Genomic DNA, 21,984 nt, shown 5'->3' on the forward strand with positions numbered 1-21,984 from the left:
AATTCTGTGCTCTTTTGATGTAATCACATTACATAGTTGCATTTTAGCCTCTATAACCCACACATTGGACAACTGTCATGTTGTTTAGATATTTTTATTTGTCTCCAATGTGTACTTTTTAATAAAATTTTTGTGTTAGAAAGGATCATTTGTGCCAGGTGAATATCACAATTAGCTATGACTTTAGGCTAGCCACAGTTAGCTTTTAGCTCGTGGTAAAAGCTAGCTGCTGCTACCATTTTAGTGTGGCAGGTATTTTATCAAAGTTCATGCTCAATAATTCAGATTTAAAAAACATCCAACAAAGAACAGAGAACATCAAATGAGACCAATCAAACTCTTGTTGAGGAACCTGCAACCAAGAAAAGAGGTCAGGTATCTGGTGAGTTAATGTAGATTCTGAAACTGGCCCTTAGCTTGAAAAAACATTTTAATTTTGGCCCCCTTTTGTAAGTGAGTTTCACACCCTGGCCATAGTGGATCAAACAGTTTGCAGGTGATAAGATGGTTTCTGGGGCCCGCCCTCTCCCCCGTCAACTCCTCTGAGGCAGCCATAGCCCAAGTGGTTCAAAACAACAAAGTTCATGCTCAATAATCCAGGTAAAAAAAATCCAGGTATTTTATGTTTCGTCAATAATGTGTTGGTTTTGACTACAAAAAAAAAAAATTATATTTAAATTTTTCCCTTTTACACCAAAAATTATTAAATTTAGGTTGTATTCAAAGGAAACAGTGATGTTTTAACATGTTAAATTTAAATACCCATGTAAAAGTTTATAAAAACAATATTTGCATTAACTACTTTAAAATTTTGGAAACTTGAGCTTTTTTCTTCTCAAATTGACATCGACTTTGGTTTTAGTTATGTAGCTGTTGTCAACCAGGTCATATATAAAAAATAAATAAATAAATAAGTGGCACTATCTACATCAAGTAAGATACTTACTCATAGGTTTCTATGGAATTTTGCTATAAAAAAAACACAAACCATTTGCAACATCTCCTGGACATAAAACTATTTAAACTCAACATCCTAGAATTTTTTTAATGCAACCATTCAACATGCATTCTCAGTTTCCTGATTAAAACCCCTTCAGTGCCTAATAGGAGGAACATGGAAACATCAAATCAGTTCTTTTCAAATCATTATAAACATTTGTCTCCATCTGCTGGTTTATTGATGCCAACACTGCCCGCTCCAGAAACACAACACTCCTCAGAACAAGAGTTTTATTTCATTTTCAGCAATCCACTCATATTCAATCCAACGTGATTGTTCTTTATATTACCAAAATCAATGTAAATGTCTTATCATAAATATATAGCAATCTCATATACTTTTTTTGTACACATTCATTGCAAAGGTCCTTTAAAACTTGTAAAAAATAAAGTGTACAACCAACCTCGTAACCTGGGATGGTTAGAAAAATCCACCACATTTAAGATTGTTTTTTTTAAAGATATGAGCCCTTTTATCTTTTCTTACATTTTATCTTTAATTCAAAAGGCTGCTTCAAGAAAGGACCAATCCATTTGATCTTTCAATTCAGATATATCAAGTTCACCATCAAGTTCGTATAGTGAAAAAGTCAAATAGTTTGACGTTGCCGTTAATTAAATAAAACGTATAAAAAGGCCTTATTGGCCAAAGCAGAAAGATACGGTAGAAGTGCATTTAGAAAAATAAAACTTTGAATATTTAAATGTGGAGTGTCGGCCTGGCTGAGGGTGTAAAGCTAAACAACAGAGATGGTTTTGGTCTGAAAAGCAGCACAAAGATAACCAGGAAGACATTAAAAAAACATGTTTTCTTGTGCTTACTCTGCCCCTCAGAAGGCAGGATATCATTTTTTAAACCACTGTCTCGATACTTTGTTCGTCTCGAAAGTCTGTTGGCACAAAACTCCAAATCCTCCTGAGTTCGTTTTTCCTCGTTTTGTCTCTGCTCAGTGCCAGTCTTCATCGTCGTCATCCTCCACTTCGGTTGAGTCTTCCTGGCTGCTGAGCTCCGCCTGCTGTGCCGCTCCGTTTCCATTCCCTCCCTGATGGGACGCCACAGCGAGGGCGGCTGCCGCCTTCCTGGCTCGAGCCTGAGCTGCAGCCCGCTCCTCCTCCTCCTTCTGCCGCAGCGCCGCAGCCTTCTTCTCCTGCTCGGCGTGACTTTTCATGTGGGCGCTTCGACTCTTCACTTTATAAAACACCCTGTGTGGAAATATGAGCATTGATCTTTGAGCATCTTAACTTGAACACAGAAATACTGACGCGTGAAGCAAGAGTCACACGTGAGCTTCAGGACATGACGATCTGAACGTTTCGGGACAGTTTGTTGACTTGTTCTGAATGACTGCTTGTTGTAAAAGTTCAGAATAGCTACACATTTGCATGCGTTAGTTCAGGAAGGAGTAATTCAAATCTCATGACCGATCACGCAGACACTTTTCTCATTACAAATATTGTTTTTAGGGATTCGTTTCTGAAAATGTTCTGCACAATGTCGTGCCACGCCGCACATGAACGACGACTCTCAGCTAAAATCACTTTCAATGCTGGAGCCATGTTTTGAGTCGACTTTAAAAGTTAATCGGTTGTAGATGTACATCCGGTGGTTACTCTTTGCATGTTTCGTTGCATGTTTCATGCGGTTCAAGAGATATTTGGCAAGAGAGACAAACAAAAACATCATTGCTCAGAAAATTTTGTTGTGAAAATGCTTGTATTACTAAGAATAACAGTGATCTTCTAAAGAAGTCTTTAATTGGTAACATTTAAAAGATTTTTGAACCTTAAAAGAGTACCGTATTTTTCGGAATATAAGCTGCACTTAAAATCCTGTAATTTTCTCAAAAATCGACAATGAGCCTTATGATCCAGAGCATCTTATGTATTAATTCTGGTTGTGCTTAATGACCTCGAACTGATTTTATGTGGTTACTGTGAATGAGTTAAATAAAGTTTGATTTATGTGACTGTTTTGTTTCGCTATAATCGCCTTATAGTCCGAAAAATATGGTAATTTGAACTTTCAGACGTCATTTGTTTGAATAAATTTTCAGCTTAAAAAAAGAGATAAGACTGCAGAAATACAAACGCATGAAACTTATTTTGAGACTTTTCTGAGTGTTGGGACGATTGAAGAGCTTTTAAATTAGGTGTCACTTTCATGTCGGGCTATTTATTTATTGAAACGTTCATTTAACTAGAAAAATTACATTTCCTGCGGAAAAGCAGTATGAATGCTTATTGCTGAAGAACTTGCTGAAAAACAGACAAAATTAGCTAAAACATGCCGAAATGTAGCTGAAATTGAAGAGCAAGAATAAGTTAGCAGAAGAACGCAGAAAGAACACAGAGTTGCTGAATTTTGTTTAAATAAGCAGAAATTAGCACAAAAATGAGTAAATTTGCTTAAAAAAAAGGCTGAAATTATGAACCAAAAAAAAAAAAGCTGAAAAGGCAGAAAAATGCTTAAATTACCAGAAGGAAGTGAAGACAGCACAATCGTGCCCAGTTAAGCCTAATGAAGTAAATATAAGCCCAAAAAGTGGAAATTATCTGGAAAAAGAAAAATTTGCAAAAAAAAAGGCTTAATAGTAGCTAAAAAAAAAAAAGCAGAAAGAAACTTAAAATACCAGATGGAAGAGGAGAGAGCACATTTTTGCTGAATTACTAGTAGGATGAAAAAAAGTTGAAATGGGAATGCAAAAATTGTGGAATTAGGTGGAAAGGCTCGACGTGGAAAGTAGCTGAAATTGTTTTATTTGCACCAGGAAGCTGAAAGAAAGTGAACCAGATCAAAATGAGAAATGAGCAGTAAAAGGTTGTAAACAGATCTAAATCTCTGAAGGATGTAAAATGAGCTCATTCATTTTCTATGAGAAAAAAGTGGCAGAAAAAGTTCAATATTTTAACAAGCTAAAGCTGCACCAATACCAAAACTCAGAACACCCTTCTCCTGAACGAGCTGAACATTTTGATATATGATTTGGTGAAATAGCACAAACATTGTGGAACAAGAAAGATGCTGAAAAATGTACGGGACAAATGGATCACAGTGGTGTGAACGCTTCATTAGCTCACACGATAAGCTCTGCAGTGACACCAAGTGGCTTTCTGATGTGGAAACTAAGAAAAGCAGTTTTGTTTTTCATTCAACCTTTATTTATACAGGTTAATCCCATTGAGCCTCGGGGACTCATTTACAGAGACCTGAAGTTTAAGTCAGCATGTTGGATAACCTATGTAACAGTGTTATTTTCTCTTACAAAACGATATTTATTTTGTCAGATATGTGTAAAACTAAAACACCATACAGTACTGAGGCTCATCATTTTGTTTAGTGGACATAAATTTTGTTTTATAACTTTAATTCTTACATTTTCCTTTATGTTTCCACTGATAAAGATGGAAATTTACACCAAATTTAATTCATGGATGGATTTGAGATTTTATCCAAAGTAACAAACTTACACCAGCAAAAACTGAACGTCATGCAGCTGCTATATTTATTTTTTACAGTTTCATAAAATTAATTTGCATAATTTGCTGAAGGTTTCTCTTTAGTCAGCAAATTGCAACGTATTTTGTGCTGCCAGTGGCTAAAATAATAAATGAGCAGCAGGAAAACCCACGAGCGTCATCATTACGCCGTAAAACTGGTGAGAAACAGTCAGAAGAGGCTGTACCTGCCACACTTCTTGCACGGAAACACAGCATCGGGGTCCTGCGGGGGCTTCGGTGGAGCTTTGCCCTTCTTTGCTGCAGGTTCTGCACGAGGTCGTGGAAATCCAGATGGGGGATGAGGTTCTTTTTTCACAACGTCCGGCTCTTTGATCACCAGAACTGTCCCTGCCTGAAGCAACAACAAGACGTAGCTGTCAATGTGAAAACCGAGGAGTGTTGCCGCCACAAAGAGGCTGTTTGGATTTGTTGTTTGGGTGATTACTACCACTTGGTGGCAACACTTGTGTACCCTGAAACATTTTGCAATGGAATCTCAAATACATGCGCTGTCACACAGAGGGCGGATAACGAGCAGCAAACATCAGGTCTGCTGAGGTTTCTGGAATAATGTCGGCACATTTACCCAAACTGAATTAACAGCACAGTTAACTCTTAATATTAATTACCGGACTTCAATTCAGTTTATTTATACAGTGCCAAATCTCAATCCAATCTCAAAACTTCCCTTTCTTTCTAAAATCCTGGAGAAAACATTTTTTATTCAACTAAACAAGCTTTTGAATGAAAAGTGGGTTTTTTTTATCTTTCAGTTTGACCGAAACAGCTTTAGTTAGGGTTTGTAATGACATTCTTTTAGCAAATGATTCGGGTCAGTTTGCGATCCTTGTACTCCTGGAACTTACCGCTGCTTTTGATACTGTTGACCACAGTATCCTTGGAATGAGATTAGAACACTGAATTGGGATTACAGGTGCAACATTAGAATGGTTCTGTTCTTACCCGAGTGACAGGAGTTTCTGTGTTAAGGTTGGAAATGGTGAATCTGCGTCAGTGCCTCTTCCTTGTGGGGTACCACAGGGCTTGATTTTTGGACATATTTTGTTTTTACTCCATTTGTTCCCTTTGGGGTCTATTCTGAGGAAACATGGCCTTTCATTTCACTGTTATGCTGATGATTGTCAGCTGGTCGAAGCAGATGGCCGCTTGCCCTGAGCCTGGTTCTACTGGAGGCTTCTTCTTTATGAGGGAGTTTTTTTCCTTTCCACTGTTGCCTTCATGCTTGCTCAAGATGAGTGTCAGTGATGAAGTTAGACTCAAAGCAGTCTGCTCCTATGATAAATAATACTAGTACGAACATACTTTTTATGTATATAAATGTTTCTGTTCAGTGCCCTGAGATGACTCCTGTTGTGACATGGCACTATATAAATAAACTAAATTGATTTAACAGACACAGAATAGGGGAAAATAAAGGCACATTTATAACGTTAATTGACTTCACAGATCTCAGTGTCAGAGCAAATACTGAAAAATAACCTGTAAAAATCCATGGTGGTGAAATACATCTGTCAGCTGTTTTAAACAGCTTCACTGTGAATTTAACATCAGCTGTGTGTTTAATTAGGTGAATGTAATGTGACATCATGCCGCTCAGACTTTGGCTCTCTAGCATACAATGATCACAGTGGGTCCAAAAACAATCAGAACAAACATTAAACCTAAGAAAAGTGCTGCATACGGCATATTACCGGTATGCGTGTCAAAAAACTGTTACACAGCTACGTATAGAAATGGCCTGGACAAGCAAACCCTCATCTAACATTTGACCTTGATTTGTGACCTTGATCTTGGAGCAGTGGTGATGAAAAGATTGCACGACACATCGTGTAGTCATGGTAGAAATTCATATCAAGTTTCATTTAAAGGATCGTGAGCAGATCAGAAGTTGTGGTCAGGACAAGAGAAAGTGTACAGACAAACAGAGACTATCACAATACGTCTGCCTTTCAACAGGTGTCTAATCACTCACACAACATCCTGTAACACACTTCGATTATTAAAATTCTGACTAAATGTACGTTTATAATGAGGATTAAAACAATTTATTAGAACTTTAGGCTCGAAAAAGAAAACTAAACAAACAAAGCTGTAATTTCAGAAAATTCCCCAAGATGGTTGGCTGATTATCTTTAATCATCCGGCACCCCAACTATTTTATTTATGTATTTCACACCTGGATGGTCAAATGCTGCTGTGTTGAGTCGCATCAGTTTAGTGGGAGGTCCTGCAGCTTGGATCGAAACAGATAAAGGTCAGGGGCCAAATCAGGCCCACGAGTGAACTCAGTTCGGCCCACCAATGGGTTCAATTTGGAAAAAAAAAAAAACTACGGTAGATTTTAAACCATGAAACAAACTTACTTCATGACAATAATTGCTAGATGTCTGGCCCCTGAGCTCTTGGCTTTCATTAACTGTGGCCCCTTGAGTACCATATTTTTCACCGTATAAGTCGCACCTTTTTGCATAAATTTGCAAGTCCTGCGTAGGGCTGAGTACCAAACTTCGGTTCTTTTATGATACTGACCGAAGCAGTTCGGTCGGTGTATGGATCAAAAGATGCCTCTTCTTTCGGTGTCAAGTTTCTGTGATTGGCTGTAACATTACACGTGGTTTCAACCACATGTAAAGTTACAGTGAATGCCAGTGCTGCGGCACAGGAAAAACAGACGTGGTTCATGTGGTTTCTAAGCAAACCTTAATAATCAGCGCCTGACTGTGCACGGAATTTAAGAGCGTTAAGTTGCTCCATGTTTGACTGGAAGAAGAGCGAACCACAGCCTCCTCCTCTCAGCTTTCAAGTCCGCCTGTGGGTGTCAGAGCCTGAACGGCCTGATTCAACATCTCCACGACCGGACTCAGCTTTGCACCAATCTCTGTGTCTGGGATTTCAGCTGGTAAATTTACGCTTGTTAACGTTACTGCAGTTTAATACGTGCATTGCAGTGAGTTAAACTAGAATCCATGTAACGCTAACTTTAAGATAGTAGTGTGTAGCTTTATTTTATGGCTATCTACGCAGCTAGCTAAAATCAAAAGCTAACTAAAGATTGAAAGTAACATAAAGCTTAGCTTGTAAAAAATGTGCTCATCCATCGGGTCATCTGGTTAAACAGTTCACCTGATGTTCACTGTTTATGTTCTCCTCACAGGAGCCTCTGACCCTGATGTGAGGAGGACAAAAGGACAAAAGAAAAGCGAGATGGGGGCCCACAGGACAGTCATAAACATTGTTAAAAGTTTGCTGCCTTTTTCTACAGTGGAGGCTGCATGGTGGAGGTAAGTAAACTGTAAAGGATATTGTTGACCAGTTAAAACTTTTATCTCTCAGCCTAGATAATGGTTTTTGAGCAATAATAACACGACCATGTTACTATTGATGTTTTGTGTTCTAATGTCAATTAGGGAGCTGATAAGAGCACTAAACCCCAGAAAACCACAGAGAAGATTCAGGAAGAGACACAGAGGTGCAGAAGTCTGCATCAGCCCTAACCTCAGTGAATCCAGTGACCTGCTGGTGGAATGTGAGGGACAATATGTCAGTGCTATCAAACTTGGCAACCAGGTATATGTGTGTGCAACAAGCATCATCCACACCCTCAGAGTGAACAGTTCCTACTGCTGGAGACACCATCAGCCAGGAGCGGGCTTGTTTGTGTCCAGAGAAAGCAGACATGTTGATTTTTCTGAATAAAAATTGTTAAGTGAAAAGGTCCTCGGTGTGTAGCAGTGAGCATTAGACACCGACGTGTCACTGGTTTGCAACTGTTCTTTTGACCTGGAAAGTATTTATTTTTATGTAAGGAAACTACTTGGAATGGAAAAAATACCAAAGTTAAAAAATAAAACTCAAGATGTGTACTGTAATGTGTAATGTAATTTTCTTCTTGTTAGAATTGATATTAATTACAAAATTGGTGCCGAAAAAAGTATCGTTCAGGGACCAACACCGAAGTGAAGGTACCAGTACCAATTTTTTTTAGAAAGGTACCCAGCCCTACAAATTAGCATGCCTGCAACTTATACAGCGAAGTGACAGTTATGTGTTTTTCCACTTTATTAGACATTTTTGGACTGATGTGACTTATACGGTGGCAAGTACGGTAATTTAGTGGAATAGCTCTGGGTTATGGTGAATGATGGAGGGTTTCAATGCGCTTTGAAACCATTAAGACTTGTGTTTGGAGTTATACCATCACAGCTGTTTTAACAACCTCAGTAATCACCTTTACCTCTGAAATGGGTTCAGAGGCAAATTATCTTTAGAGTTGAACACCTCTGTGAAGTTTAGGGTTAGTCCATGAAGGGAGTGTAGAATAAAAATACTTACATAGTCATGAGCCTGTAGTGACTGAACAACCCTCGCCTGCTGGCTGCTCTCATGGCTCTCATCATAAAATTCTTTCTTGTTGTTGTCTTCATCCACCTCTAATGGAGTCAGTTTGGGTTGATATGTCTGAAATGAATCACAGCACAGATTTTTATGCTTTAGAGAACTTTTATTTTAATCCATGTCGGCTTTGTTTAATAGAAGAGAGCTGTATTTTTTGGTCTTCATACTGATTGATCATTTTAGGCGCCCCCACACTTGGATTATAAACTCAACAGCATCAAAAAGCAAAATGACGCTTCTCGCAGCAGAAAAATCAAGAACTTCACTCTACCTTAATGTCCACCGTCATCTCTGTGTGCTTCTCCACCAGTGAATCTGGAGGGCCGAAGGTCAAGATGCCGTTTCGTCCCACTTTCACCTGCTTCTTGTACGTGTAGTAGAACTCCACGCACTGAGCCACCGTCTTAGACCGCACCTAAAAGATGTTTAAATACAGAGTTGACTTCAGAAGTCCAAAAGGTGCTTGTTCTCTACTGTTGGGAGGTTTAGGAGGTATTTATTTCCATTTAGGCCTCGGGCTCATGCCTGCTGCTGAAATGAAAGATTCTACAAACCAGCCTTCCTGCCACAAAGAGGATGTGATTGAATTTTTTTGTCTCTATTTAACTTTTTAAAGCACCCCCTTCCTGTCTGCAAAAGCACTTTTTGATGTTAGAAAACAATAAATGGTGCAAACTTATTCCCTAACACTTGGATTCAATTAGGATCTTTTTTGAATTGTCTTATTTTCTTTTAAGTAATTCTAGAATAAAATAAAAAAGGTAGAGCATTTCTTCAGGGATTGCACATTGTCCGTTGCCTTTCATGCCAGAGTTTCACCCTGAGATCATCTTCTGTAGAGAAACAAGTTGTAGTCATTTTGGTCAAACTTCAAAAATAACCTAATATATATAATCTCACAATAATATACTCGGAGGTCATGATGTGACTGACTCTCAGCTACTACATCAGGTTTTTAGCTCAGTAACTGTAAAACTGGTAGTTATAATATTGATAGAGCCCAGAATGGATGTTGGGGATCAGTCTCAACTATTACACGGTTGATTTGATCAAATATCTGTGAGTTATAGCCATTTTTGTGTTGGCAAAATTTGATTAGCTGTGGCAGCCATCTTAAATTGGGTTCACTCAGAAAGTTAATCAGATCTAAATGTGCACCCATTGATCACATTCTGCAAGTTTCATTAAAATTCATCTAACATCTTATGAAATATTCTGGTAACAGATGCACAAACATGATAAATGATGCAAATCTGATTTCTGCCACACGTCTTAAATGAGATCTTTTTATCCTAATGATCAGAAACATTACAGGTTATAACTTACCAGTTTCTGCACCAGGAAGAAGTCCTTCCTGTAGGCACCAATCCCTTTGTTGAAGTAACACTTCTCCTCTGCAGTCCAGCTGTCGGAGCCTATGACGAACAGTAAAGATAAACTTAATCCACACTTTTGTGGAGGATAAAAGAAACAAATAGAAGGAAAACAAAATATAAAAGAGGTAAAAAGCTGTGATGTGTGAGAGTTGCTAAAGCCGTTTCACCTGAGTAGTGATAACCTCCCAGGTGATGACCACTGGGGAAAATTGAGTCCTGAAGCATCAAACGCTCCAGCGCTTCCTTAAGATTAACATTACAAAGATTCAACAAAATGGTCATTAGGATCAACATGCACAAAACGACAGCATTAGCTGAAAGGATGTTGCTTCAAGTTTAATAGCTCAAAGGAATCACCATCAACTCACAAGAATATTGCCTCCACATTCATGTAAACAGTGAAAAACCAGCTCCTGATTGGTTCCTCCTCCACTGAGAACACTTGAGCAAGACATGCTCATCAAACCCTCCACTGAAAACAGGAAGTAAAAAGGAAGTTAGAGACAGAAAGCTTCCATCAGTCAAAGAAACTAGTTACGCACTTACAGTACTGGTCGTTGTGTTTGACGTCATCTAACGGATGCCAAACCAAGTCGGCTTTGGGCTGGTCGAACTGGGAGGAGAGCTGATCTCGCAAGTCAGGAATTTCTGCCTGGTACTGTTGCCCAATGTTGATACGTCTGGACGTCAAAGCAGAGCGTAAGAGTTATAAAAAAAAATGGAAGCAGCCCTAAAAAGCCGAAAACTGTTTGGATACGTGATGTGGTGCTCACGGTTCGAGGCACACAGGTGTGGCATCAGCGATCAAGGGCAGGACAGGAGGGGTGACGTCTGAACTCGCTGAGAAAAAACAAGTTTTTTATAAAACTCTGGATTTATCTAAACAAATAAAAGCCTTACTAGAATTTAGAATGTTGAGTGAACCTGGTGCCCCAACTGCAACTTACTGGAACGCAGCAGGCTGCGCGTTGCAGACTTGGGAGTAGCCAGAGGAGGCTGGATTTGGTTGTTGGTGAGGACGGTGGAGAAGTAGAGCCCAGATCCCACTCGCCTCGGGGACAAGATTGGGGGAGGCGTGTACGGGGGGTGGGAGTAAGGGTTGTCCGGCATGCGAACCGGAGAGCGCAGGTTGCTCTGGTAGGAAGTGATGCTGGAGTAGACAGATGGAGGGATGAAGGTGGAGGGTTTGGGAAGAGGGATGATGAGGGGCTCGGGACGAGTCCGCCGCTTGAACTTGGACTTTCCGTCGTCGTCCAGTCCTGGATCGTTCTTTTCATCCTGGAGGAAATTAGATACATCAGTCGTCATTAAACTAGTTTATTTTAGCAAGACAACAATTCTAAGGCATCAATCAAACCTGTAAAATATCCTTAAATTTCGAGAACAGCCTTTTTCTGCAAAAATGCAGTGTAAATTTGACTGCCGTTTAGCAGTTTTGCTCAGGTTTGTTGCGGCAGAAACTGAATTGTTAGTAAAAATAAGCACAACAGCAGCTAAAATGAGCGGAACAGTAGCTAAAATGAAAATACACAAAACTATAGGGAGAAGATTTAACTGGTAAAACTGTAACAAAATGCCAAAATTGGCAAACCCATAAATAAACAAAACACAATAAGCAAAACTAAAGCTAAACTCAAATTAGCAAGACAACAAACTAAAATGAACTCTACAATATAATAAAAGCTACAATTAGAGATAGATTAAATAATCTATGGTCTGATCCAGTCAATAATTGACACTAAAATAAATAAATAAATACATTTCTGCAATCAGCCATGTTTGTAGCAAAAGCTGCTACAATCAGCTGACAATTGCTTTCTTACACAAGAATGTTAAACACACACACACACACAATATAATAATAGTGTATATTATCTCTCTATATAATATCTATATATATATATATATATATGTATATATGTGTGTTTGTGTGTGTGTGTGTGTGTGTGTGTGATGGCCTGAATTAACGCAGTACAGTAGACCCTCGCTACTTCGCGGTTCGACTTTCACAGACTCGTTCTTTCGCAGTTTTTCAATGATTGTCAACTTTTAATATTACTCACGTGATTGGGACAGTACGAAATAAAAAGTTAACGGAGAAAAACACTTTGGACAGGCGTCGCCATTTTGTAATTTTCTTTAAAAAAAGCCTAAACTGTACGGTCAGTCAAAGAACTGCACTACCCAGAAGCCAACAGTGCTTCCAGCCGCTGCTTTCAGACAAAATGGAGGGAAAGTTTTGATCCACTCCAAACTAGATAAAAAACTTCAGTCCCTATTCATAGTGACTTTGGCGCTCAGCGGATGCAGAGATCAGAATCGGACCAGAACTACTTCCAGCATCATCTGTCAATCTGAGCGCTGCTTGCCGGCACATGAAGCCTCTCGAGCGGGGAAGTGTTGCTTGGAGGTCCGGTGTTTTCTCCGGAGCGCATCCAGACTTTTTCATCCGGATTTCTCTGGATCATCTGGACTCAATCTGGACCATTGAACGATTTTGTACTGGCGCTCCAAAGGTCTGGCTCTCTCCAAAAGCATCTGGTGCTCAACGGCTGCAGAGAGACGATCAGAACCGGACCAGAACTGGACCAGGGCTGGTGAGTACCCTTATAAAATTTTGCAGTACTGTACAGTACATATTGTTAAAATTACAAAGGTTTAAGAGTTGAGAACATTGCAAGAGTGTGGGAAGGGTTTATAAAACCTTAAAATATTTATAAATGCTAAAATATAGTGTTTCTACTTCGTGGTTTTTCATCCATTGCGGGGGTGTCTGGAACGTAACCCCTGTAATAAATGAGGGACTACTGTACTGTAAATACATAAATCTGTGTTGTATAGATCAGTCATTGCTTGTCCTGATCTCTAAAGATCAGCATTTGCCTCAGCCATAGAAAAACATAATGGTCAACCACTATTTAAATTTAGCAAGACAGTTGCTACAAACTAAAAATAAAACTCCAGCTGGAAGCTAAAAGGGGCATAAGAAGGCAACAATAAACCAAGAATAAAGAACATTTCTGAAGGAACTGAAGAAATCTGGATGCATTTCTGCAGAGGCTTTTATCTATTTTTCCTTTTACAAATAAAGTTTCAGATTTTACATAGTATAAAAGTTACAAAAACAAAATGTTAGAACACACTATCTTTGTTCAAATTAAACTTTTTGATGTTTGAATAGTCAAAAATCGCACAAGCACATGATGACTCGGCATTCACACGATAAGTCCAATCAGAATATTTACAGGATTAATAAACAATATTTTGGTGTCCTCAACAAGAAGACATTTTCAGACGTCTTGTGGAGTCCATGTCTTGACAAATCAGAGCTATCATCACATTAAAATCTGTATTTTTATGTCTTTAAATTCATGCTTTGTGATATTAAGGCATATTGGTGAACATATATGTGTATTTTAGTGATTTATCTGCTTTGCAAAGTATAAATAATTAAACTGACAAGGATCTGGCTCACAGAAGTCAGTTAAGGATGTGAAACTTATTCTGAATTCTTTAAAGCTTGTTGCACTTTGCTTCTTTTGATCCCAATATGGTGTAGTGTCAGAATTTTTAAGTACAATTTAAGATATTTCAGGCACACAGATTATAATAAAAAACACTAAACCAGCATCTACTAGTTTCTATCAGTAAATATTTACTGCACTTTCTGAACAAAGATTCACTGTGCAGCTTCAAACAGGGTTTAAAACAAGTCATTTATGGATTTAGAAAATGTTGACACACATCATCTTATTCTTAACGGCTCACACGCTGCAGACTTTACTAAATGTGTGAAGCACAGCTTTGTTCTCTTCAGAAAATTGCCCTTAAAACAAAATTTTGACGTGCATGCAGTTCCCTATTAGGCATGAAAATACAAACTTTAAGGTTGCTCATGTAAGAGGAAAGGATTGCAACTTTATTGCAACGTTTTCCTGCAACTTGCCCTTTAAGAGAGTCTCGAGTTTACCAACCTGGCCAAAAGTCGCAGTCAGGGTGTGTTTGAGTGAGCGGCGACGAGCCACAATGACTGAAGGCTTTCGATCCGTCTGCCCCGCGGGACGATCGCTCTGACCGAGGCGTCCGTGAACCCAAACGCCCTGAGATTCTGTCGGATTCTTCTGCACGGGAACAGACACGGGGATGACCAGCGGTACGATGGAGGCCTGTTTGCTGGAGGGGCCGTCCTCCTGCTGAGACAATAAAAGCAAAAAGCAAAGACGGAGAAGGTCATGGGGACGTTAGGGAAATGGACGAACATCATCTTCTCATAGCAACGTTTCTATTCTAGCATAAAAAAAACGACCTTAACACAAAAATGGCTCCAACTCAGCCAGATTTACACAAAATAACCTAAACTTTGAAGTGGTAGTAGCTGACATTGAACCCAAACATATTCTGAGCACAAAATCTTTGCTTAAAATTGCATTTACTATTTGGAATGAACTCTTTCTGTTGACAGAAAATGTCACGAAAAACCTCATGGGTTTAAATGAAACTTGCAGAAACTAATCATTAGGTCTATAACTGATTTAACTTTTGGAGTCAACCCAATTCAAGATGGCTACCATAACTAGGCCTGTCACAGTAAACAATAAATCAATTAATCACATGGAAAATAAAAATTATTGACCTCATTTTAATTTATTGGCTTTATCATTTCTTCGTGTCTCTCCCTTTCTACTGAAGACACTGGATGACAAAAAGCACAACTCCGGTGCTCTTCACTAACTCCTCCCTTTCTCTTTAAAATCTGTTTTAACCGTCCAAAATCGCGCTTTTGTATCGTTAAAAGCAGCTAAGCTAAGAAGCTAAGAAGCTAAGCTACGAGCTAAGCTAACAGGCTGATCTCAGGGGAAAAAAAACTCTGTCTTGTCAAAGCTCCAAAATGCACGTTTGAAACTCGTGTCTTTGTGTAAAAAGTTTTTCTCTGCAAAAAGAAGCTGAGAACTTGTTTACTGATTTGTTATTAAAAGCTTTGTGTGAAAAATGCTATGCTAAAGAGCTCAAACCACACAGAGCGTCTGCCATTTTGAGAACCGAAGAGAGACAGCCGATGTCGCATCAAGGGGCCATTTTTCTTAAAAGAGACATGCAAACCAAATTAATAATGTCTTCTTAAATTGACAATAATTACGAATTACTGACAAATTTCAATATTATCGTTTATCGCAATAATTTCTGAGACAATTAATCGCACGGCAAAATTTGTTATCGTAACAGGCCTAATCGAAGCCAACACAGAAATGGCTCTAACTCAGTCAGTTTTACAGATGTTAAGCTCAAATTTGATGTGGTAGTAGCCGAGAGTTATTCCAACACATCTGCGCATGACAGCTTGTGATGAGATCACGCATAATTTATTTTAAAGTTTTGACCAAAATGGCTACAACCCTTTTTTTCCCAGCAAAAAATTTAGTCTAAAACTCTGGGCTGAAAGGAATCCTAAGCCTTTAATTGCTTAAATAATTTATTGTTTCTGTAGAAGACTTGAATGATTAATTATAACAACTCAATAGCCTTTAAGAGTAGTTTATATAACCAATATTAAAACTCCTTAACGCAAAGTATATGTATTTTTTTTGTTGTTGAAACACGAGAACCTTGTTGTTGTAGATCTACATAGTTGTGCTGCCTTTCACAGAAGCTCACCCCGGTGGTTTTGAAGCCGACAAAACTGGTTCTAAAAGCTTGCGAGCAGGAGGTGAAAAGAATGACTAATTTCATCATTTTAATTTGAGGTCGAGTCAAAAAACAGGACATTGTGAATCTTATCTCTCTATCCTGAAATGTGCTACTTGTTAGCCACGGGAACAGCAGTTTCGGGCTCGTAAACGGAGCGTTAAAACCTGTTTGGGGGGAACGGGAGTGTAGCCGTGCAGGTTGACAGCTCGGCCCCTCCCTGCCTCTGCTGAATGACTAGGAAAAGGACCTGAGGAATGTGGAGGTGTGCAGACATGCAGCTGCTCCAACTGTACACCCAGTGTGCACGCTCTGCGCCAATATCTAGATCCTCCCAACCCCTTGGAGGCAGAGAACGGTGTCCCCTTGTTTGTGTTTATCGCCTGATAAACGAAGCTGCTAAAGAAAAAAAAAAATAGAGGAATGTCTAAATAGGTGCACCACCTACTATGTAAACATTATAAATCCCGAACAGCGACCGTATCGTCTTTCTTATGAAGACAATACCGCTGACGTTGAATAACGCCAGACCTTGAACTGAATCTGATGTAGCAGAAGAATCAGGCGTAAGATCAAAAAACTGTACAGCGGTTCTGCTTCATTTATAAAACCGTCTTTAGAAAGGCTAAGCTAAGACTGCAGGTTTACATGTGGCGTCTATGGTTTCTAAAAGCAGAATGGGAGGCAGAGCGTTCAGTTATCAGTTATCCTGTGGTGGGACTATCCTCCAGTTTCCTCCAGTCTGAGGCTGACACTCTGCTTTTAGACCAGGCTTATTTTCATAAATCCTCTAAGGGTTTCCTAAGGTATCCCTTAGTTATGCTGCTATAAGCTTAAGACTGCTGGAGGACATATTGACCTGCATTCCCTCCCTCTGCTGCTGTCTTTACATGCTCCATGTTTGCATTTGCAATTATTTCTATTATTAACCAGTGTTTTCCTTGGCATTTCACCCCATAGAAACTACACCTGGTCCGAAGAAACTACACCTGGACCAGTCCCATGTGTGTCTGCCCACCCTGAGCCCAGTTCAGTTGGAGGTTTCTTCCACCAGCGAGCTTGCCCAGGAGGTGGGACTGTAAAGAAGTGAAAACATTACGCAATCCGCTGGCGTCCTTAGACAACTTTACCTAATTGACGTTTCACAATGTACTGTATGTGAATGGATTGTATTATAACAAGAATGAATGGACTGTGATTGAATCAATCTGAACAGGATTTATGATTTGGACTATAAACAGAGTCAAATTGGACCGCGGCTGGAAGTCAAATAAACCAGCACAAAAAAGGGATTTTGTAAACCAAAGGGAAGTTCTGTATAGAAACAGGGCTCTTCCTCTTTGTACAACTGCTTGCCGATTTAGCCAGAGCAGAAAACTTGCCATCATTTGCATAAATTAGCCATCTTTGTTGGTCCCCCTTATGTTTACTTAACCTAAAGTCAGTATTTAAGTTGTAGTTGACCCTATTTGTGCCTCAAGTTAATAAATTGTTGCACCAGGAGAGTAAATATACATATTTTTTTCAACCTTGACAGTTTTAGCAGGCAGGGATTCCATTTCCGATGCCTTCTGAGCAAGAGTCTCCAAGTTGATCTCCTTGGATGCTCTCCTCCTCCTGCGGGTGATCTGGATGACTCCTCCTGTTGCCGCCTGGTTCTCTCCACCTCTCGCTGCTGGCACGCCTGTGACTCCATTTTGGGATGGCGGTGGCTCTTTGGAGGCTTGAGACCAAATGTTTGTGGAAGGGGGGCCCAGCGGGGACTGTCCCTCTCTGGAAAGGCGACGCGAGCGCCGAGGGGCCGCTGAGGCTGCAGAGTCCGCAGGGTTTGTGGCAGCTATCTCAGCGTCCTGATCAGGTAAAGCTGACGCGTTGCCAGTTTGAGCCTTTAGTTGCGCCTGTGGCTCCACTGATTGCGCGTCGTCGTTTTTAGCCCCCGAGTCAGGTGGAAGGAGGTCCGGAGGCTGAAAAGCGCCAAAGGTTTGGCTCTGTTGTTTTAGCTGCACCTGAGATTGTGTTGTTTCTTGCTGTAGAATATTTTGTTGTTGCATTTGTTGCTGCTGCTGAATTTGTTGTTGTTGCTCCTGCAGCTGTTGCTGGTGATATTGCTGCTGCATTTGCTGCAGCTGCTGCTGTTGCATTTGTTGCTGTTGGATTTGTTGTTGCTGCATATGCTGTTGTTGCTGCTGCTGCTGCTGAAGCTGAAGTTGATGCATGTGTTGCTGCTGCTGCTGTTGTTGCTGATGGTGGTGCATTTGTTGCTGCTGCACTGGGTGCAGAAGTTGCTGCTGCTGAGGTTTAGGCTGCTCGCTGTACACCACTGGCTTGTTTCCCGGGAAAACGGAGTAGTAATTGGATGAGAACTTGCTGGGCCTAAACGATGCCTGGAACGGTTGCAGAACGGGGGCCTGCACCGTGTGAGGTTGACCCTGGCCGTGTTGATAGGCTTGCAGCTGAGCCTGATGCATCGCAGCAACGGTGGCGGCATGCTGCCCCCACTCCAGCCCCCCACCTTGAGTTTGAGCCTGGGTGGCATCTCTGTAAGCCTCCACGGGTGCCGGCAGCTGGTTTTCCCTTCCCATCGGCATCGCCACACCCTCATGGCCTCCCTTGTGGAAGGTCATTTGATCCCTTACGCCACTCATGTAGGGGCCAAAGTTCTGTCCCCAGGTCGGCATGGGAGCTTCCTGAGACCAGCCGGGCGCCTGTATGGGGTCCTGAATCCATTTAACAGGAGCAGCCTGTTGATAATGGGGCAGACTTTGGTGACCAACTCCAGAGCCGCCTGCAGAGTCGCTGTGACTTGTCTTTAAAACCGGAGGTCCCATACCAAAATAAACCTCCCCCGAGTGCTGCACAGCCTCTTTCATGGCCGGAGTCTGATGCTTGCTCTTGTCAGTGTTAACTTGAGATGGGAGACTCATAGCAATATGTAAGATAAGCAAATGTCCTCAGTCTGAATCTCTGAGCGTGCAAAACTTGGTCGATGCCCTCTGTAGTGTGCTTCGGCTGTCAAATACTTTAATTGTGTAGACAGAGGTATCTGGGAGGAAGCATAAATCCCAAAGGAAAGTGCAGGGTGGGGTACATGCAGCCCACTTCTCAGCAATTAAATCCGAGCTCTGCTGTCCATTTTCATCCTCCTCCTCGGGGAGCCAGACCTTATTGTGAGAGAAGGGAGAGTCATAAATGTGTCTTTAAAGGAGAAGCATGAAGAGTTCAGTCCACTCACAGTCGCCAGCAGCAGCAAAGAGGAAACTGCGGCCTACAGCAGCAAACAGCCCCGTCTGGGAAGTGCAAAATTAGAAACAAAGCAGAAAAAAAGATATATTATTTGGACGAAGGTGCGTGCAGAGGAGATTATTACACAAGCTGAAGTTGTGAGACAGCAGCGACAAGGAGGCGCGTGAAGTCAGAGGAGCTGCCATTATTTGGCATAACAAGAAATACAGGAAACGAAGGGGCTCGTGCAACCACCCGAGCGATAGCCAGTAATGTCACAAATGAGCAATAAGGAAGCGTCAGAGCTGAGCGCCGTTAGGCAACGCCGCAGATTAGCGAGCGTTATTTAGGACGTTGTACCTTCTCACTGGCGCACAGGACTGTCCGCGAACAGCTCCATGGAGTCACCTCGGGTTCGATCAAAGTCGACTGCGCGCAGCTCCATGACGAAGGAGAAAAAGAAGAAGGGTCTGTGCGCAGCGAGTGTCATAACTCTTGACAACTTTCCATCGAGTTTCACCGCGCACAATATGGCGAACAAGGCGGCTCGACGGCAACACGGAAAGACCCTGCGAAGGTCCCGACGGGCGTTAAAAAAACCTTCTCAACGTCGTAGTTACAGCAACGTTGCACAGCGGATCCGTAAAATCGTGCACTTCCAGGAAAACATGTCCACAACTTTCTCCCCCCCTCGCCACCTCCCGCAACAGTATGATCGGGTGAAACGCGCATGAGGCGGTGTGAAAATGCTGCCGCGCCACGGCGGCTGCGGGTATTTTCTCTGATTTAAACACCGCGGAGGAAGAGTTCCGCAAACACCGACAGGGTTTGTTTTGAGCTGCGAAACTGCGCAAACGCGCTAAACGTTTGACGCTCGCGAACGCAACGCCTCGCCCCAAGTCAGTTCAACCCACATCCGGTTATTTTGACCACGCCCATAGTTACATCCGTATGCGTTTGTTTAGTTGTTTAGGTCGTCCTGAATGCGGGGTTACTGGGTAAATTCATAGCGGCGGTCGAGATTTTAGACACGCTGAGATTAAAACAAACACCCACATTATTTGTTTTAATATTTTGTGTTATGCAATCAAAGTATACACTTTCAGTACGTTATGTGCTTACCTTGAGCTAATTTAGTCAATCGTAAAAAAAAAGAAAAGGCTAATTTTTCTAAATGTTTAACTTTGTTTATAGATATCCTGATGCATGCTCAATAATCCAGGTAGAAAAATCTAAAAAAAGTTAAATCTGGTCCTCTGGACATTCAAAAAAACAACAAAGCAAAACAACAACAAAAAAATGTAAATCCTCAGACTGAGGAAGTCTTTCGGATGAAAGACGAAACGTTTCTACATTTTTGTTGTTGTTTTGCTTTTTTTTTTTTTTTTTGAATGTCCAGAGGACCAGATTTAACTTTTTTAGATTTGTTTATAGATATTTTCCCCAAATTTTTACACCGAGATCGCTTTAATTCATTCATTCAACCTTTATTTATATAGGTTAGTCCCATTGAGCCTCAGGGACTCATTTACAAGAGACCTGATTTCAATAAAGAATGATGACAACAGCTAGACAACAGACAATCATAAAAGAAAGCATACAACTTGAGAAGAACAAATGAAAGAAAATGGTATTTAAAAAAACAAAACAAAAAACAGATTGTAAAGCAATGTAGAAAACTAAAAACAGGAACTTGTCTGCATTGGTTTTCCCCATGAACTTAGCAGATGTTTGAAGCCACTTAAGAGGTCACGGTCAAGAGCTCAGATCTTTTTGCAAGATATTCCAGGATACATGAGCAAAGTAGGAGAATGGCCTTTTGCCTAATTCTTGCCATTCTCTTTGCTCTTTCATATCTGCTTCAACAAACTTGCTTTGTTTAGGTCTTTTTGTGTTAGCTGTCTGGCTGCAACTCTGCTTTTAGGCATTTATCAATCCATCCATCCATTATCTTCCGCTTGTTCCGAAGTTGGGTCGTGGGGGCAGCACATTGAGCAGGGACGCCCAGACATCTCTTTCCACAGCCACCTCTTCCACCTTTTCTGGGGGGAACCCAAGGCGTTCCCAGGCCAACCGAAATAGTCTCCAGCATGTCCTGGGTCTTCCCTGGGGTCTCCTCCAAGGTGGAAATGGCTGAAGCACCTCCCTAGGGAGGTGCCCAGCTTTTAGGCCGTACTTTGCTATTTTTAGCTTTTAACTACTGATCTACTTTCCCTTTGTTTTTTACTACTTTAAATGTTGTGCTAGCATTTTTGCTACTTTTTGCTTTTAGCTAGGGTTTTGCACATTTTTTTGCTTTAAGCAAATATTTTGCTACTTGTAGCGTACATTTTGCCAGTTTTAACTTTTAGCTATAGCCTTTTTGCTACTTTTTTCTAGCTTTTTTTTTTTTGTATTTATCAGTCATTTTGTTACTTTTGCCTCTTAGCTAAAGTTTTGCTCCTTTTAGACATTTGCAAGTGTTTTGCATATTTTAGCTTTCATTTTGCTGCTTTAACTTTTATTTTGGACATTCTGAGTGGAGTTTGCATGTTTTACCCGTGCGTGGATTTTCTCCGGTCACTCCGGTTTCCTCCCACAGACCAAAAACATGCACATAAGTTCAGATGACTGAATGGTTTGTATTGTAAATATCAAAAAGTGTTTGACTATGTTGTTACTAAGTTGTTACAGCAGTACAGGGTTGCCAGACAGAGAATCACGAACTATTGTATTGACAACTCCTCTCGGATGCAGGAGTTTTCTGACCAATCAGAAAACACAAACGATGTGACGTCACAATCTTTCCCGA

The 21,984-nt window shown here is 40.7% G+C and overlaps 1 protein-coding gene across 3 annotated transcripts; it reads right to left on the reverse strand.

Annotated features, from left to right (window-relative positions):
* Positions 1-1,170: 1,170 nt before the first annotated feature.
* On the reverse strand, positions 1,171-19,989 carry mideasa (mitotic deacetylase associated SANT domain protein a). 3 transcript variants are annotated; one of them, XM_037685892.1, is made up of 14 exons: positions 19,554-19,989; positions 19,204-19,258; positions 17,501-19,132; positions 14,264-14,482; positions 11,237-11,567; positions 11,063-11,129; positions 10,836-10,969; positions 10,658-10,761; positions 10,457-10,532; positions 10,240-10,328; positions 9,185-9,328; positions 8,851-8,976; positions 4,683-4,849; positions 1,171-2,202 (listed from the first exon to the last, which is right to left on the reverse strand). In XM_037685892.1, the coding sequence occupies exons 3-14, from the start codon at positions 18,893-18,895 to the stop codon at positions 1,947-1,949; spliced, it is 3,108 nt and encodes a 1,035-aa protein (XP_037541820.1). In that variant the 5' UTR covers positions 18,896-19,132; positions 19,204-19,258; positions 19,554-19,989; the 3' UTR covers positions 1,171-1,946. The 3 variants fall into 3 exon arrangements, with proteins under 3 accessions (XP_037541820.1, XP_037541822.1, XP_037541819.1); XM_037685894.1 differs by lacking the exon at positions 19,204-19,258 and having other exon boundaries at positions 14,264-14,479; XM_037685891.1 differs by lacking the exon at positions 19,204-19,258.
* Positions 19,990-21,984: the final 1,995 nt, after the last annotated feature.

The sequence above is a fragment of the Nematolebias whitei genome, chromosome 12 (assembly GCF_014905685.2).
Source record: "Nematolebias whitei isolate Nwh7 chromosome 12, NemWhi1, whole genome shotgun sequence".
In the NCBI taxonomy this organism is placed as follows: Eukaryota; Metazoa; Chordata; class Actinopteri; order Cyprinodontiformes; family Rivulidae; genus Nematolebias; species Nematolebias whitei.